This window comes from Bos grunniens, chromosome 19, assembly GCF_055505025.1.
Source record: "Bos grunniens cultivar Pamir isolate PY7600 chromosome 19, Bosgru_T2T1.0, whole genome shotgun sequence".
Classification (NCBI taxonomy): Eukaryota; Metazoa; Chordata; class Mammalia; order Artiodactyla; family Bovidae; genus Bos; species Bos grunniens.
In genome coordinates, this window is record NC_141183.1 from 43,748,373 (window position 1) to 43,768,124 (window position 19,752).

A 19,752-nucleotide genomic window follows, 5' to 3' on the forward strand; every position below is an offset into this window, starting at 1 on the left:
ATGACAAAACAGAGAAAAAAGATGAATGAATGCAAAGCAACATTCAAGAGATTAGAAAAGCGTTAAGACTGACAAGTAAAAGTCAGGTAGAAAAAGTAAAAAGGAAGCAAAAAGATTTTAATGTACATGGCCACAGAAACTTGATTTTAAAAAACTGCTATTTAGTTTTCTATGTGTCAGACCTCCAGCTTAAAGTTAATTTGTCTCATCTATTCATAATTACTCTAAGTCCTATTAACATTCCCATTATACAAATAAGCAAAGAGGTTTAGAAAGGTGAAGAAACTAGCCAGAAGTCATAGCTAGTACACAGGAGAGTTGGTGCTAAACCCCAGCTTTTGTTCTTAACCTGTGCTTTGTCTCTCAATAGATGAAACATCAAAAAAGGTGAACAAAATAATTCTACTTGAGAAGAGGGCAGATTTTTAGAATGAAGAGTTAAAACAGATTTAGGTAGTGGGAGGCAGTGTGGTGTAGGCTTTGGAATTAAAGACCAGGTTAGAATCTCGACTTGGTCACTTACTGGCTTGGTAACATCAGACAAGTTAAATAACCTCTCGAGTTTGTTTCTGCATTTACAAAAGAAACACAACGACATCTACTACACTGCTGGGTTATTGCTGGGTCCAGATGCTGTATGTGAATCACATATAAATGTCTGACACATAGCTGCTGCCACCATCATCACTGTTATGGGAAGAACATGTAACTTTATTCTTATCTCCTCCTAACATTTCCCTCTCCCTACGCAAGGGAAAGCCAAAAGAATCTAAGTTAAAAAGAAAAAACAAAACAAAACAGGCAACCAATTAAAAAAGTTCCTTTAAGGTACTGATCTTAAGAAGATCAGAATCTTAAAAGGATATCACTGCTGAAAAGGAAAATTATATTCACTTCTTATTAACAGGTCTCATGCAGTTTTCTTGGCATATTGCATACTACTTTTGAGAGAGGGTTGGTTCTGGAAGGACTGGAAACTCAAGGGAGCAATTAAAAGTGTTAATCGCTGTGAGACCTCCACCCATGGGACTCCTGGTTTCAGTAAAGAACTTCTAGTCACCTGGATTTTCTCAGACTTGACCTTAGGGTGGCAAAAATTAACTATTAGGTTGGCATCCCCTAACTGGTTAGTATACCACATATCCAGAACCACACACACAAAACAAAACTCTGCTGGGCTTGTGCGTATCATATTTCCTTTGGAAAAAGGCCACTTCAACCTAATTCTATTACCTACCATCTGAGTTCTCTTGCCACCTCTGAGTGATGTATCAATAAGAGGAAAACTGTCAATTAAACATGTAATTATTAAACCCACACCAACAATTCAGTGCACTTAACTTTTAATAATGGCATTATATATTATACACAGAGCAAACCAATGTATTATTAAGTAGTACATAAATTATACTCTGGTTAAAATACAGATTTGTGCTAGTGTGCTACAGGTTTATTAAGTTCCCTGAAGTATTGCTCTCAAATAAATTGAGTTGGTAGCGGGAGACTCAGCTGGTCTATGAAGTGGCTAAAAGCCCCACTGCTTCCCTATATCCTCCAATTAAGGCAGGTCTGATAAATTTAGTGACTTCTGAAACCTCTGGGTCTCTATGTAACACGTATCTCCCTGGTGTCTACCAACCTTAAAAAATAAAGTCAGAACAGTGGAATAGGACAAAAAGATGAAATAAATAGCCCTATGAGCATCCCCAAATCCTCACACCTGGATTAAAGAGGCTAATAATCAGAAGGTTAACCAGAAGGTTAAGCAGTTCAAGAGAATGATAATGGGGTTATGAGGCTTTTCAGGGGCTCAAATGAGGTATGGCTTTGTTGTTATTCATTATTACCCTCTAATAGTTGGGAAGGCTGGCAGCATTTCATTCCCCACCAGCTGGGAAGTTTTGGAGGTGTATTTATTTTGTAATAGAGGTGAAAAGACTACATTCTAGCTTTAGTTTTTTTTTTTTTGGCATCACCTGAAACAGGTGTTTCAAAGAGCTGGTGTGAATAAGTTGTTCCTACTATAGCAACTCTCTTCAAAGCAGAGGGAAAAAAATTCCAACTGGGAGTTGGAACTTGAAACAGTTCTTTTAAAACAACCTCAGGATTTGCACATACACTACTGCTGCTAAGTCGTCTGAGTTGTGTCCAATGCTTTGTGACCCTATGGACTGTAGCCCACCAGGTTCCTCTGTTCATGGAATTTCCCAGGCAAGAATACTGGAGTGGGTTGCCATTTCCTCCCCACTCAGGAATTGAACCCACAGCTCCTGCATTGCAGGTGGATTCTTTACCACTGAGCCATGGGGGAAGCCCTAAAATATGTAAGGCCAAAGTAATCTTTATGTAGCCATGAAGGGACTACTACTAGGAGATGTGACTACTACTTTAGGGCATAAAAGGGGAGTATTCTTTGTGCAGAGTCTTAGCCACTGGACCACCAGGGAAGACCCAAGGCGAGTGGTTGTGGGATGATAGGTTGAAGGAGGAAATTATGTCTTTCTAATTAATAAGAAGAGTTTGGTTAAGGTAATGGAAAAAGTAGTTAGAAAGCTATAACGTGGATGCAGTCTGGATGGAAGGCTTGGAGGTGCCAGCGAGATGTATACAGAATATATTTTCTGTATACATCCTGAAATACAGGTGTTTCAAAGAGCTGAAAAAAAACTAAATGCCAAAAAAAAACTAAAGCTAGAAGAGGAGACCAGGTAAGAGAATATGAGGTACTGAGGTTGACAACCCACTCTTCATTAACAGTTAACATTAAAAACAAAAAAAAAAAAAAACACACCTCTCTATAAATGAGTTAGGTAGTTAGTGATCAGCCATTACGGAAGTCCATTTGTGATGAGGACTTGCTTATACCATCTGTTCATAGCTGGCTTGGCACACTTTGCATCACAAAGTCCACAGGAGTTTCTACTGTCTTCCAACTTCACTAAGTTCTACTTCATCTATAAGGCCTTTCCTTACTACTTTTGTGCACTTGTTAAGTACTGTTCTAACTATCCCAATTTATTCCTCAAAATAACTCTATGGGGTGGCTGTTGCTCATTTGCTCAGTCATGTCCAACTCTTTGCAACCCCATGGATTGCAGCACGCCAGGCTTCCTTGTCCTTCTACATTTCCCGGAGCTTGCTCAAACTCATGTCAATTGAGTCAGTGATGCCATCCAACCATCTCATCCTCTGTCGTCCCCTTCTCCTCCTGCTTTCAATCTTTCCCAGCATCAGGGTCTTTTCCAATGAGTTGGCTCTTCGCATCAGATGGCCAAAGTACTGGAGCTTCAGTATCAATCCTTCTAATGAATATTCAGTATTGATTTCCTTTAGATTGACTGGTTTGATCTTGCAGTTCAAGGGACTCTGAAGAGTCTTCTCCAATACCACAGCTCAAAAGCATCAATTCTTCGGCACTCAGCCTTTTTTATGGCACTACTAAATATTTTCATTTTATTAACCAGGAAATTGAGGCACAGAGAGGTTAAGTAACTTGTCCAAGAAAACACAAGTAAAAGGCAAAGCTGGGATTCAAATCTAGGTTGTCTGGTTCCATGCTCTTTGCCACTATGATAGACTTTCTATTACCTCAAGCTAGCAAGAATGCTGACAAGGTTGGCCCTGGACTGATCAAAAGATTTTGAAATAAACAGAAGATAGGGAGCTTGTTCCCATTTCATGATACGACAGTCACTGAGCTCAAGATCGCTTTTTGTCAGGCAGGAGAACTAACGGATGATGAGAGCATGGTAAGGAGAAGGAGCAGAGAATGGGACTGATTTTAGAGTGCTGTTATTTAGGCTCTAACCAAGAACAGATATTGGAGGAGCCACCAAGGCTTTGAAGGAGAAGAAAGGGAGATACTTGCTTGTCAATTTCGTAATATAATAATCCTGTAATGATGGTCAATTTTCCATATTCCTACGTTTGAGCCTGCCTGTCAGTCTATGACTTAGATTGTTTCCACCTCTCAGACAAAAGAGAATAAAGGTAAGAATAAATTCATTACCCAGCTCCTAGAGTCAGTAAGAACCAGGGGAGTTTATAAACTATTACAAATAAATGATTGCTATAGATAAAGGTTATGCAAATGTCATAAGAAAGCACTACTATATAAGCACTTTAATAATAGAGAGTTAACCATTCTGGACAGCTCAAGGTGTGCATATGTGTGAAAATCTGTGATGTGGTCTTATGTTAAAAACTACCCTATCGGGTTCAAAAACTCTCACCATCTAAAGTTCAGAACTATAGTGGGTTGACCTACCTGCTTAACTGAAGTCTGAGAACACATTTAATGTTCTATGTGCAATGAGCAACTGAGGTTGTGTGAGAAACTATTAATGATGTGTTAAAAGCTTCCGAAAGCAAAGTAAGGGTATTTAGCTGGTTTAGCTGAGTTGGGAGAAGAAAATGGAGAACACAAATTACTTCCTCCAGAATTAATATAGACAGAAAGCTTTGAAAACACAATTTTAAGCCCTGACTTCAGATATTAAAACGCGGGCAATTCTTTCTTCCACTTCATATTGGACAAAGACCAACACTAAACCAGATTATAAAAAATAACTCTTGCAATGTTAAATATCAAGTAGGAGACATGTTGGCCAACAATTTAACAACCATTTAAAAAAGAAAGTCTTCCATCTTCATGCAATGTAAGTTAGAACAAATATGAAGATCAGGTGACTTTTCCAAAAGGACACAGTGAATTTTTGGTTCAACTATAGTATGTAGATAGCCAAGTTTAGTTCCTAAAGCCACAGATTCTCTTCTATGAAAAGTCCAATGACGACAGTTATAACGTGCTTAAACTCATGTTAAGCACTAACTCTGAAATCCTGCCATTCTTGTTGGAAGGAAAATCTTTTAACCATAAATATGTGAGACTTAATAGGTATCATTTTCCTCACATTTTTTTTCTTTCAAAATCAGGTCCACAGAGGGAAATTTCAATTGAGATCTCAAATATGTACAGCCTCAGAAATAAAAATGAGGGGTATTAAATAGCATGAATAAGGAAAAATCTGGTTTTTGGATATTGTTGATTTCAAACAATGCTTTCCACGTGAAAGAAAAACAGCAATGCATCACAGAGAAAATTGCTTTCTCGTAACAAATGGTCAGCTCTAAATCTCATCATCTTTTTTTGCAACAAAAAGCATGGGCGCCTTTGCAACTAGAAAAAAATTGGTGTGTGCTTCAATTAGAATCACTGACCTTTTCTGAAGCATGCCTGTGCTTCTCTATAGAAATCAATGGAATAAAAGGTCATGGTGTTAAAATGCTTGAATATAACAACCTCTTTCCCAGGCTAAGGCAAATTCCTCTTCTTTTTAAGGTAACTAATTTGTTGTATAGAATGTCAAAAATCAAAAAAATTAAAACCACCTTTAATTCACAATTTTAAATTAACTAAAAAAAAAGAGTCAATTCTACCATATGAAAAAAGAAAAAAACAACCACCACCACCAAAAACAGAAAACTGGAAAGCTGTCATTCTATATCCTGTTCCAGAAGATTCTGTTCGCTGAGTCCTTGTCACTAAAGCTATAACCACATATGCAATGACAGAAAAAGCATCCTAGAATATGTGATATTATTTCAAACCTCAGTCTTATCTTTTCAAAGTGCCCTACAGAAGGCAAAGTTAAGTTTCTGTATCTGTCAAAGGCTGGCAGTAGAGTCTGGGATTACTAATCTTTTGTCATCATAGCCCCCCAAAGCAAATAAATGCAGAGATACACAAACCCAGACATTAAGAGCATGGAACAGAAGCAGAATTAATGACCAAAATAGTTACTACTTTTTCTGGATGTAATATATATATATTTGAGAGAAGAGTCTCTCCCCAAGATGAGAAACATTTTACTTCTTCAATTTTTTTTTTAATTAATGAAGAGAAGGGACAAATTCTTCAATCCCCACTTAACCCCATTCAGAGGGTAAAGATGCACATATCAGTCATATAAACTGCCTCATGCTTCTTACTGTCAATGGGTCCTCAAATTAGACCTATCCACCCTTTCTTAGGGCTTCCCTGGTGGCTCAGATGGTAAAGAATCCACCCGCAATGCAGGAGACCTGGCTTCGATCCCTGGGTTGAGAAGATGCTCCGGAAGAGGGCATGGCAATCCACTCCAGTATTCTTGCCTGGAGAATCCCCATGGACAGAGAAGCCTGGTGGGCTGCAGTCCACGGGTTGCAAAGAGTAAGACACGATTGAGCAACTAAGCACACATACCCTTTTGTAACGGGTCTGAAAAACTTACTTCTATGTCCAGATGATCTGGTTTCAAATGTCCTGCACCCAACAGAATTTGAGAGCAACTTACTCCAGTCTGATCTATTGTAAAGCTGCAAGAATGATGTCATTAAAACCTGAAAGTAGATTGCTATCAGCAGTATAAACAACCACAAACAACATTCTGAAGGGAAGACAAGCTTCTCAATATGCCAAGCTACAGATACTTCCTTAGTACACCTGCCCAGTGCCACCCATCACAGTGAAATTCATTTTTGGTTGAAGATTTTAAAAAGCTAAGTTATTAAAAGGAATAGGGCAGAGAGGATTCAAAATATACAGAGAACAAAAACCTAGAATCATCTGAGAGGTATATCAAAAGTCTGTTTCTGAGTATTTTCTATGGCAACTGGGAAGAGACGAAAGTTAAAACAATGGTCCATTTAAAGGGATCTGCCTCCTCTGTCAAGATATAAGATCTGCTATGTATCAAATTATATTTTAATGAATTTGGGGAAAAAAAGATATGAGTACCTTATCCACTTGTTCACAGTACCTACTTTCTAACATTTATGGAACAAATACTCTATCATGCAATTAGATGTACCACCTTCAGCGCTGTTCCATACTGCTATTTCATTAGAATAGCTATACAAAAAGGGTTATATGGACCCACAAATAGAGACCAGAAACCACCTAAAATTTTGTGAGAAAATATGGAAAATATATCTATCCTGAAGAGAAGCAAAAGTTGCTGTCATGTCCGACTCTTCGCAACCCCATGGACTACACAGTCCATGGAATTCTCTAGGCCAGAATACTGGAGCGGGTAGCTGTTCCCTTCTCCAGAGGATCTTCCCAACCCAAGGATTGAACCCAGGTCTCCCACACTGCAGGCAGATTTTTTATCAGCTATCAGGAAAGCCCCATATCTATCCTACTAATATGCAATTGATCTCATATGAATTGATGTAGGAAAATGTTTTATTCTACAAAAATTTTAAGTTCCAGGTAAGTCCTCCAAACTCTTCTTTTGTGGGAGAGGGAAGGAGGGCAGGGAAGTTTTCATACGTAACAAAATGTGGTTAATATTTCTATTGTAAACTTGATTACTCTGGTATTATAATTATTTCACAATCGTCAATCATCTCTTTTGAACCATGAACTCCTTAAGGGTAACAGCAATAGCCATTATACTTGATAATACCTGCTGGTACCTCTTTCCTGAGGGTGAAGTTCTAAAGTTAAGGCATAAAATGAACACCAAGTATCACAAAAAAAAGTCACCTGGGAAGATACCATGTTGGAGACCCACATATCAAACTCTCATTAAATTCAACAGTATTGTATTCTCTGGCATTGGAACAGAGAGCTGTTTTCTTTGATTGAGCCCCATATGAAACAGATGGCTTGTGTTAAGGGGTCATGCCACACAAAAGTACCTCTCTTAACACCAGTATCACACTCAGTTTGGTGAAATGCTCCCACTGTGGGAAGCCTATGGGAGCTGAAACTAACTGAGGGCACAGTACATCTTGATTTCTGTCTCATACTCATTCTGGAAAAGAAGGTAAATGAGTGGAATTGGGCACAAACTAAATTCTCTCTCTTTTAACCACGTTAAATTCAAAAATCCGTGTTGCATATGTTTCAGTTTAAATGTAGGACTGTGACTCCACCATAAGTTCAAAAACTCACTGTTCAGAGAATGAATGATGCAGAGATTTTGGGTAATTAGCTCAAGGCAGAATCAAAGGAAAATATCTTTAAACTTCTCACACCTGACTTTGAATTCTGCTTTTTCCACTGCTAATGTGTCAGCATGAAAATAACATTGGAATTTTAGACCTAAAAAATATATTCTCATTTTCTAAAGTTTAACAGCAAATGAATTAGGTGTTGACATTTTTAAGATTTAATTAATTTGGCCATCAAAAAACATTTATAATGGATTAATATGAAGAGCATCAACATGATTTGGGTAACATGGTCTCCATTTAAAGAGCTGGTAAGTGGAGGAGTAAGCTGCCTTTTCTCCTACCTTTTCTAGACTATGGTTGGTCCCACTGCTATGCTCAAAAACCTCTAAATTCAGTGGCATTAAGCACATTCACAACGTTATGCAACTATCACCACTTTCACCACTTCTGTTTCTAGAACTTTCTCAACACCCCAACAGAAACTCTTTGTTAAGTTTATAGAATACACTTCTGATTCTGTCATTCCTCACCACAAAAATCCTTCGCTGGATTCTAAAATGCCTCCTGAATAAAGATGAATTTCCTTAGTTCAGCATTCAAGGCCCTCCATGACTTGGCTCCAACTAGCTTAATTTCTCACTATTTACACATTCTAAACTCTAGTCATTCCCTAGAAGATGTTAATACTTACTCCATCCATTTGGAATATCCATCCTCCTCAATGTTACCGATCCAAATCCTTCTCATCCTTCAATACTCAGCTAAAATGTCTTTTCCTACATGAAATCTTCTTACGGTTTTTTCTGTGAGGCAATTTCTTCTTTTAAATCTTCTGACACAATCTACCATACATAATAGTTATTCTTTAGTTCTTATCTCACCCCACTGACTCGAGGGAGAACATTTTTCTTGAGGGAAAACATTAAGAGGCAGTAGTGGGTTAAGAGCCTTCTTTACCCATCAGACCAGTCAACATGGATTCAAACCCCTTGATCAAGTTATCTACCTCTCTGAGCTATAGTTTCTTCATCTTTAAAATAAGAGTGAAGTATTGAGAATAATTCCTGACACACTAAATTTAAAAAAACAATTCATCTCTATAACCTCCACAGGGATTAGTATTAATACAATGTTAAATACATAACAGTGCTAAATGTTTGGCCACATGAATAAATAAAGCTGAGGAGATACTGACTAAGGTGGGTAAAGTTAAGACTTTTGCTGCTCTTGGACTGTTCTACCTAACTTTTCCTCTGTTTTGCCTTTCTAAGTGTTTGTCTTAGGCTTCGGTGCTAAGGAGCCAAAACTGGTGATGGTGGGTAAATCAAAGTTTTTGTTTAAAAACATCAAATGCTTTTCAAGTAATCAGCTTGGAAACTAAAACGGGAAAGAGTGAAAATCAGATCCTCAGTGCTCTCAGGATATGTAGATTTTTTTCTATCACTGTACTTTCTAATCTATATTATTTATATGATTATATCATCCACTAGATTACAAACCTGTTAAGTCAGACACTATCTTATTCAACAAATATCTATTTAGCACCTACTATATGTTAGGTACTGTTCTAAGTGCTGGGAACACAACAGTGAGCAAAACAGATAAAAATTCTTGGTTCTAGGAACATAGTTGATGCTTATGTTTATGGAATAAATGAAGAGGAAATTCTAACAATATGGAAATCTTCAAAATTCTTAGGATGGAGATTTCCGGTCTTCGCTGGTACTTTTGCTGCAGAAAGAGTGCACTTATATCTGCATTTACACATTTTATTTTGCTTGTTCTTAGCTTTTCACTGGCTCCTAAGGTTCCCTGAGGTTAGAGAGCTCTTTCATAGCACTAGGGAATTACATATTGTGTATATAAAATACAGTCTACTCATACTATCAATTAAACTGCTGCATCTGGGAGTAGTTTATTTGATAGTATTACATTACTGCCTACCAAAGACTTTAACTGGCTGAAATGTAGGTTCCCTCGCTGCCTTTATGACAAGAAATTCCTGTTTAAACATTGCCTGCACAAGCCAAACCTATTATTCAAATAGGGACACTTCAGAAAGTAAAAGAAGAAACTTATTAATACCAGGACATCAGGTAAAATCCAGGAGTCCTGGCAACTGCAGCACACCGTCATCTAGTTAGACTTCTCATTTCTACTGATTTTAGGCTGTAATTGTTTCTAGCACAGAAGACTTAGACCATGCATATTCTTCTCCATAAAATGTTGATTGTGTTTCAAGTTAAAAAATAATTTTTCTTAATTATTAGAGAATATATTTTTTGGTGGATATATTAGACTTTAAAACTATGAAAACACAAAAGCTAAAAGATACAGAGGTCAGGGTGGAACTTATTGCTCTTTCCATACCTGATTCATCTGCTGAACTCTACTGTAGGAAGATTTGTAAACAGTTATAATCTAGATACTGCCTTTTTAAAAGCTGCATAAGGAGTTATTTAAAGATGCATGGTCTTTCAAAACCCAAGCTAAATTTTTGGTGGGCACCGATATAGTCATTTTATTACAGTTTTAGTGAAAAATGGATGATTAACTGCATGATATACACGTTGACACTTATTGTACACTTGATTACATCAAAATGTTCACAGACCTCAGGTATTCTAAAATGATATTAACTATTCTATTAGTTTTAAAAAGATCTTCTGGTTTAAAATAGTGCATGCTGAAACTTACATATGCACTATAACATCCCAATTTTCTAGTCTTAGAAAAAAGTGTAATGGTATGGTACGCTACATTTAAGATTACTAAAGATTATTTCTTTCCCTTTATATATATTTTTGACTCCATAAATGGGCTCTTTTATCAATGAAATATCAGACATCCATTAGATGCCTAGCAATATATATATTTAGAACTTACCTAAAACAACAGAGCCTCCAAAATAGTTTCTTCAAAGCACAATTCCAAGATCACACATTTAAAATTCAAAATATCTATTCTAAAAGCCTTCAACTTAAAAAAAAAAAAAAAAAAAAAGCACTGTCTAAAACCATGTTTAATGTATATGCCATGATTCTGAGATACTACAGAAGGAGCTGCTGGCACGGATGGATAATGTATTACATTGAAATCAAATAGGAACTTGAGATCCTATTAATCATTCAATACTTTTGTGTTTTAGGCAGAAGTTTTCTTATTTTTCAGAGGGAAACTGAGGGAAATCTTTTTTTTTTTTTTTTTGCTTTGGCTACAACAAATTTATTTGTATTAAAAAGCACTGGACACAGAAAATGTTCTATTTAGGATATTAGAAAAATCAGGCAGAGCACATATGCAACTAAGGCATTTCTTAGGTTTCCATTTAGCTGTTCTAAAACACGTAATTTCAGTATTTTTGTACCCCAAGCTTCACCATGTCTTCTTTGTTAAAAAAAAGTCTTTATAATCCTGTGGCAGCTATGGTTTAACTCTTTTTATGTTAACAGGATTTGTTTTTTTCCCAAATGGCAAAACCACTGAAAAGCACCCTTTTTTCTGTGTATCATTCTACATACAGCTAAAAATTGTACAACAGAAAAAAGAATGCTGAGGTTTTAGATTTGAAGGTTTTTCCATCTGTAGCCAGCTAATAACTATGAAAGCACAGGTGTCAATCTTTTAACCTAAAGGTAAATAAAGTAAAACATTTAAGTAAATGGTTCCACGAACATTTCATGACAAAGGCTTTTAATACAAACATTCATGAACAATTTCAGGGAAAGGAATTTCATAGAAACATTCTGCTAGCTAATGAAATGGTTGGAATCAGCTACCAAGAGCTATTACATCACCTATGCCACCCATGGTTGTAAATCGTAATGGTGCTAAATTTTCACTGCTCTGCAAGTATTTGAAATAATAATGAATCTAGGATCTCCCAGACTCAAATTATGAACAACAATAATAATAAGCATTGAGAATTCCTACCTTATGATAGTAAACATTTTAAAGGAATAACAAACCCAAGTACAAAAAATTAATGCCTGATGTAAAGAATTCATGCTTGAACTGTAAGACAAAACAGCCCAGAATAAAATGAATTAGCTACGTATTCAGTGAAGAAAATCTACAAATACTTGATATTTATTAAAAATACCCATATTCACCAATTATCTTATATGAACACATTCTTTCCCCACAGATGGCCTAAGTGCAATAAAGGGTTAACAGCAGCTCTGGGTTGCCCCAAACTTACACATTCCAGAAGTCTTTAGGACTGGCCCCTGAGAAATAACCTTTGAACTCTTGCAATATCCTGCCTCATAAGAATGTCTTAGCATACCTGATGCTTTGGCCACACCAGATGGCTTATGCTAACAATGTGATTTATGGTGAACACCTGTTTTCGTTCACCTGGGGCCCTGGGCCAGCTGTATTAGTTCAACCTCTGGGTGAGAAGGGAGGAGGGCTAGAGTAGCCAAGGTCAGTCCTGAAGGCTCCCTGACCTCCAACAAAAACCCTGGACACCAAGGCTGAGGTGAGCTTCGCCGGTTGATAACATTTTACTCCTGTTGTCACACACTTTTGCTGGGAGGCACTATCTGTGCAGTTTCATTAGGAGAGCACAACTGGAACTTTGTGTCTGGTTTCTCTTGGACTCTGCCTCATGTAGCTTTCTCCTTCGCTGATTTTAATATGTATCCTTCTGCAGTAATAAACTGTAACCATGAGTAGAACAGCTTTCCTGGGTCCTTGAGCCTTTCATCAAATCATCAAACCTGAGAGTAATCTTGGGGACCCCTGACACACCTGTAAATCCAGTAAAATTCTTATTTAATAAAGAAAATTTCTTCATTTCCAAAGAGGCAGAAATGATTTTACACACTCACAGGAATGCCTTCTAATATATGGATTCCCTTCCCACCAACAAGGATAAATAAAGGTGGTGGCTTCTGGCCAAACGTAGAAAGTTACTTGTGCTGATTGAAACAAGTACTGCTCCGCTCCTACCAGCTTCCTTCTTTTCTTCAGTCAGGAGCCATGTTACTGCCAGAAAGTCTAGGAAATGGAATCATTAATGCTCTTACATCAGTTGCTACTACTAACCTATAGCTGAGAAGAAAAAAAACTTTCTCAATCCTTCCAGCCTTAGGTTAATTTTATATACTTAAAAAAAAAAGATTTCTTGCAGCATGTGGTACTGAATTGGTGTCCCCTGCATTGTTTCTTAACCAAGGGACCACCAGAGAAACCCCTAATTGTTTATATACGTTTAAAGAAAAGGTGTGTCAGAACCATCTTGCCTGGCCCAGGAACTCATTTTTGAACACTAAGAGGTATACAAAGACACTCCATCAGCCAGGAGCTGGTCAAAGGTCAGTCATTTCTTGAGAATGTGTAGGAGTAGGACGCCCCAAGTTCACTGAGTTAACCCTTTACTGCACAGAGGGATGAGTTCCATAAAGGACTAGTAGGTTGAAGTATCACCAAGAATTATAGTATTCAAGAGCTCTCTTTAATTTTCACCTTACCCAAGTGGTTAAAAAAAAAATAAAGAGAAATCAGTATTATCTTCTTGACTGATTGGCAGTTGTTGTATAGTGACAAAGGACTTTACCAAATTCTGTTACAACACAGCTGCCACAATGGTTTCATCAGCAAAAAAGGAATAGCGATAACCTATCTCACAAGGATGTGGGGATGAAGTGAAACATCTATTCAGAAGTCTTATTTTGTGGTATCACCACTCAGGATATATTGATAATGTTGAGCTTTTTCAGATACTTGAGATTTCAAAATTACCTGGTTCTAGGTACTCAACACTTCTGCAAGGATGAGATTTAATATACTTCAAGGCATGAACCCCAGAAGGTGCTAGAGGAACAAATTAATTAAAAAGTTGTTCCCTTCTTTCACATTCCCGGGTTAGGATACATTTCTTCAAAATAGTCAATGTGTGGAGGCTGGAGTATGTCAAGGGCAGAGAGTACCTGGGAAAAGGAAAAAAAAAAGCAAAATTTAGAGGAAAAAAAAAAAAGAACCAAAATATGACATAAATGCAAAAAAGTACTCTTAACTCATTAATGATTTCAGGCTTCATTATAACTGCCCACTGAGATGAACTAAATTTATCAATCAAGAAACACTGAAACATTAAGATAGGCTTTGTAAAATTACTATCAAAGACAATTTTAGCTACAGCAATACGAGAGAGGCAATTGGGATATACCACATGCTACCAGAACCCCTGCACAGGAGAATGCTGGAAAGAAATGTCCTATTTCTAACAGTTGGATTCGCTCCAAGAGCCTGAGAGCTCTATCTACCATTCACCCTATATTCCTCTGTTCAAAAATGTTTACTATATGTATTTTATCTGGTAGGCATTTTGGAAGGCTCTTCGGTAAAACTGATGAATAAAAATAACCACCCCGCTCTTGACTAGGGGAGAGGAAGGCATTAAATAGTTAACAAAAATGGAGCTGTGACATTTATTATTATGAAGGGAAAAAGTACAGAGCAGTGGAAGAAAAAGCTTCCCTGAAGGAACACTAAGAGTTGCAGGGTGAATAGGAGTTGGTCAGGCAGTGTAAAAGCATTGAGGCAAGAGAGAACCTGGAGGAGTCTAGAAACAGAAATGCCAGTGCTTATGGAACACAGAGGGTGGGAGGAAAACAGACTGGGGAAGAGAAAGGCAGGAGTATATCACACAAAATCTCTTTACATTACGGTAAGGGTTTTGGATTTTATTCCAAGTACAGAAAAAGAAGTCACTAGGGTGGAAAAAAAAAGACTTTAAGGTATCTGAAATTCAAGTCCTTTATAAAAGCTGTACACTACCAATGTGACTTCTGCCATAGAAATATAACAAATAGGCCTTCTTCCCCTACCAACTGTCTACCAAGTCCTTTAAGCCCCATCTATGATGTCACACCTAAGAATTCAAACCTATCTTGCTAATGAGAAATATCAGACTCAAAGGATACAGAAGAAGGTATTTAACAGAAAATAAATTTTTATTTATTTAGTATAAGTTTATTTATTTAGTAGTACAAGTTCATATTTCGTGATCTTTAGCTTAGTTTTTCAAGAAAAAATGTATTCTGGAGAACTTCAAACATATAAAAGTGGGCAGAATGATATAAAAGAACACTCATGCAATCAAGACTTGGCCTTAGTAGTTATCTACATGACCTTTCTCCATTCATCTATACCCTCCACTCTCCCTGTATAATTTTGAGGAAATTATCAGCTATACATCAGTAAATATCTCTAAAAGCTAAAAACTTTTAAAAAGTACAATGAACAAATCTAAAAATTTAATGTTTTTCAACACCATCAAATACCCAGTGCTCAAGTTTCTAAGTTTCTTATTTTTTTGGTGGGGGGGGGGGGGAAGTGTTAATCTAAATTAGAAGCTAAAGAGGATTTACATATTATGGTTGATGCACATCTAGCAAGTTTTACCTATAAATTTCTCCTCTATTTCTTTCTCTTTTCCCCTTGCGATTTATGTATGGAAGAAACCTTGTTCATTTTATTTTACTATTTTTATTTATTTGGCTGTTTGGGGTCTTAGTTGTGGTACACAGGATCTTCGATCTTTAGTGTGTGAACTCCGAGCAGTGGCATGTGGGATCTAGTTCCCTGACCAGGAATTAAGCCAGGCCTTCTGCATTGGGAGCACAGAATCTTAGCCACTGGACCACCAGGGAAGTCCCTTGTTCATTTTAAAGGTTATTATTATTATTTTTTTAGCCAATAATTTGTTACTTTATAAAGTTTTTAATTAAATGAAACCTTTATTGAAAAAGCCTTCACTCACTTAGAGCTTCCCTCATAGCTCAGTTGGTAAAGAATCTGCCTGCAATGCAGGCGACCCTGGTTCAATTCCTGGGTTGGGAATATCTGCTGGAGAAGGGATAGAGTACCCATTTCAGTATTCTTGGGCTTCCTTTGTGGCTCAGCTGGTAGCTGGTAAAGAATCCACCTGCAATGCAGGAGACTTGGGTTCGATCCCTGGGTTGGGAAGATCCTCTTGGAGAAGGGAAAGGCTACCCACGCCAGTATTCTGGCCTGGAGAATTCCATGGACTATATATATATAGTCCATGGGGTCCCAAAGAGTTGGATACGACTGAGCGACTTTCACTTTCACTCACTTTAATACCAGTTAAGTATAAAGGTTTTAAAATAGTTTAGATGTTTATAAAGAGTATCCTTAGTTTATAAAGAATATCTGTATTTTCTTTCTGAACTAAAATGTTTATACTCGGAAATCTTGGTATAAATGGAAAATAACAGATTTTCCAGTTTCTTCAAAGAATAATTTTTACCATATGAAAGATAAATTACTTCATTTCTATATTTTTAAACACCTATAATTAGCTGGTGTCACAAATTCACATAAATTCATTTCTCATTATGTGATAGAAAAATTTTTAACATGAATATTTGATGCTTTGAGGAAGGCAGTTAGAAATTAGTGTTTTACTTGACATCTTTCGGACTCTAAGCTCTGTATCTGAACAACATACATCCTGTCTTGGGGGGAAACAGAATGCAGTGAGTGACAGCGTCCATTAGACAAAGCTATTTTACACTTCAAATCTATCTGCTATAATTAGAGGTTATCTAAAGGAAAGTGACAGCCATACATTTTAAACCTTGATAGAGAAGAATGAGGCTTTCTTACTCCAAATTTTATGAGGCTTTCTGCAGAACAGCCATATAAAATAGGGTTAGACATTTGCGCCAAAGCATTTAGCTGTGATTCTTAGCTTTGAAGGTATAATACTTTAAATTCTGTCTGGAATTTTTTAAATGCCCATTGTCTTATATTCCTGTTTCTTCTACCTCAAAATGTTTATCAGATGACAGCATTCAGTGTTTCCAGGTGGCAAAAACAGTGCTTAGAGATGATTCAGGAATCTCAGAAGCGATGTAAATGAGTTAAGTGAGAAGGAACATTAGCAGAGTTTCAAACCCCAGACTTAATGCCTGACTATTTAAATAGTCCAAGTACTTCTATAACCCTTCTATTATTTATGGGAATAAAGCATATGAGATTAGCCTTATGATGTAAATAGGAGGTCACCTATAAAGAGTCAAAGTATCCCAAAATACCACAGACTCAAAACTCTGAGGATCTCAAACACACAAAAAGCAAGCTGATTTGTCTAATTTAAAAACGAACTAAAGCTCCGTCCTGAAATAATGGTCATTACCAGTGTCTCAGCACATTTCTCAAATCTTTTAAGAGTTGAACAAAAGCTCATTGTGGTAGCTGATTTTCAGAATTTTAACCTCTGTGATGTTAGAAGATTCACTAAAATTGGTTACATTAGTAAATGGCGTAGTGGGTTTTTAAGTTAACCCTTTATCAATAAAACAATTGCTGTAAATAATCTCAATCCTAAATGTAAAGACTAAAAATTTAACTGTTTGTGGAATTCAAATTTAATTAATTCAAATCCCAAATTTAAGCAAAGGAGGTCCCACCACCTCTCCATTCTCTCACGTACCCCTACCCCCAATAGATTTTAAGTTGTTTAAGGTAGAGAATGTTACTTTTTTGAGCTGTAACATACAGTAAAATATACAGATTGTAGTGTATAATCTGAATAATTTTTATACACATAAAGTATACAACATGATAAATTTTTATTCCATGGTTAAAAGCTAGATCAAGAAATTAAGGATTTCAACATCCCAGAAGTCCCCCTTTGCTCCTTTCTAGTCAGAACCCATACCTGCCCAGAGGTTACCACTGATCTCACTTCCATCACCATGGATTCCTTTTGCCTGTCCTTGAACTTTACGTAAATTGAATCATAAAAAAATCAAGTCTTTGTATATGGTTTCTCTCATTTACTGTTATGCCTGTGAGATTCACCCATGTGTGAATCTTCACCCTTTTTAATGATGTGTAGGATAACATTGTATCAAAGGAATATAACACAAAGTATTTATCCAGAGTACTGCTGGCAAACTTGGGGGTTGTTTCTAAATGTTATTACGAATAAAGCTGCTATGAACATTTTTGTACATGTCCTTTGGTAGATATATGCAATCATTTGCCTTGGGTATACCAAAGAGGAGAACTGCTGGGTCGCCGGGCAGGTGTATATTTAGCTTTAACAGAAACTGTGGCAGAGAACAACCAATTCTGACTTCGTGTTGACTGTTTCTTTGACTTGCTGTGCGTTGCTGTTGTTATTATAATCATACATAAAAGACCTGTCTCAGAGGACCCTGGCCTTCTGCCTGACTGTTAAACTGAAGCGCCTTTGTTCAGCTCACAGAGATAATCTGACTCTGCCCACTGTGAATGGTTGCAAGAGATTAACACATCTCTTCCACAGGCAGGCCATTCCAGTAGATGTTTTACAAGATTCACTTTACTCCCTCACTCCCTCTCCCTCTCTGTTCTGCCTTTTGACTTTAGTTCCTCAGCACTTTTCTCTCTGGTTCTATAAAACAATCTGGCATCTAGATCCCAACAAGATGGTTACTTTGAGACATTAGTCTGCCATCTTTTCGGTCAGTTGGCTTAAAGCCGTATTCCTTGCCTCAGCACCTTGTCTCTGATTCATTGATCTGTAGTGTGAGGAGCAGAGCAAGCTTGGACTAGGTAACAAATAACCAGTTTTCCTAAGTGGTTTTACAAATCTACGTTCTTACCAGCAACAGTAAGCTTCAGTTGATTCACATTCTCATCCACAGTGGGTATTGTCAGTCTTTCACTTCAACCATTCTGGTGGGTATATAGTCAGATCAGATCAGATCAGTCGCTCAGTCGTGTCCAACTCTTTGTGACCCCATGAATCACAGCACGCCAGGCCTCCCTGTCCATCACCAACTCCCGGAGTTCACTGAGACTCACGTCCATCGAGTCAGTGATGCCATCCAGCCATCTCATCCTCTGCCGTCCCCTTCTCCTCCTGCCCCCAATCCCTCCCAGCATCAGAGTCTTTTCCAATGAGTCAACTCTTCACATGAGGTGGCCAAAGTACCGGAGTTTCAGCTTTAGCATCATTTCTGTGTGACCCCAGAGATGGCAGCCCACCAGGCTCCCCGTCCCTGGGATTCTCCAGGCAAGAACACTGGAGTGGGTTGCTATTTCCTTCTCCAATGCATGAAAGTGAAAAGTGAAAGTGAAGTCGCTCAGTCGTGTCCAACTCTTAGCGACCCCATGGACTGCAGCCTACCAGACTCCTCCATCCATGGGATTTTCCAGGCAAGAGTACTGGAGTGGGGTGCCATTGCCTTCTCCATTAGCATCATTCCTTCCAAAGAAATCCCAGGGCTGATCTCCTTCAGAATGGACTGGTTGGATCTCCTTGCAGTCCAAGGGACTCTCAAGAGTCTTCTCCAATACCACAGTTCAAAAGCATCAATTCTTTGGTGCTCAGCCTTCTTCACAGTCCAACTCTCACATCTATACATGACCACAGGAAAAACCATAGCCTTGACTAGACGAACCTTTGTTGGCAAAGTAATGTCTCTGCTTTTGAATATGCTATCTAGGTTGGTCATAACTTTCCTTCCAAGGAGTAAGCGTCTTTTAATTTCATGGCTGCAGTCACCATCTGTAGTGATTTTGGAGCCCAGAAAAATAAAGTCTGACACTGTTTCCACTGTTTCCCCATCTATTTCCCAGTATCTCACTAATCTTAATTTACATTTCCCCAATGACTAACAACTTTGAGCAATCTGTCATAGGCTTATTAGCCATTTGGTTATCCTATTTTTGGTGAAATTCTTAAGTCTTTTACTGATGGGCAAAAATTTTTGATTTGGAGGAGCTCTTTATAAGATATATAATGTTTGGATACAGAATTTACAGTCTGAAAAAACATCA

The 19,752-nt window shown here is 37.5% G+C and overlaps 1 protein-coding gene across 8 annotated transcripts in view; it reads right to left on the reverse strand.

Annotated features, from left to right (window-relative positions):
• NLK (nemo like kinase) overlaps window positions 1–19,752 on the reverse strand; it is a 129,719-nt gene that overhangs the window by 36,586 nt on the left and 73,381 nt on the right. For 5 of the 8 annotated variants that reach the window (XM_086360129.1, XM_086360130.1, XM_086360131.1 and 2 more), the window contains one exon: window positions 13,825–13,880. In XM_086360129.1, coding sequence (XP_086216255.1) covers window positions 13,825–13,880 — 56 coding nt within the window. Of the gene's footprint in view, window positions 1–8,635; window positions 8,787–12,145; window positions 12,642–13,692; window positions 13,881–18,572; window positions 18,780–19,752 lie in introns of those variants that run through there. The other 3 variants (XM_086360136.1, XM_086360134.1, XM_086360135.1) reach the window with 3 other exon arrangements.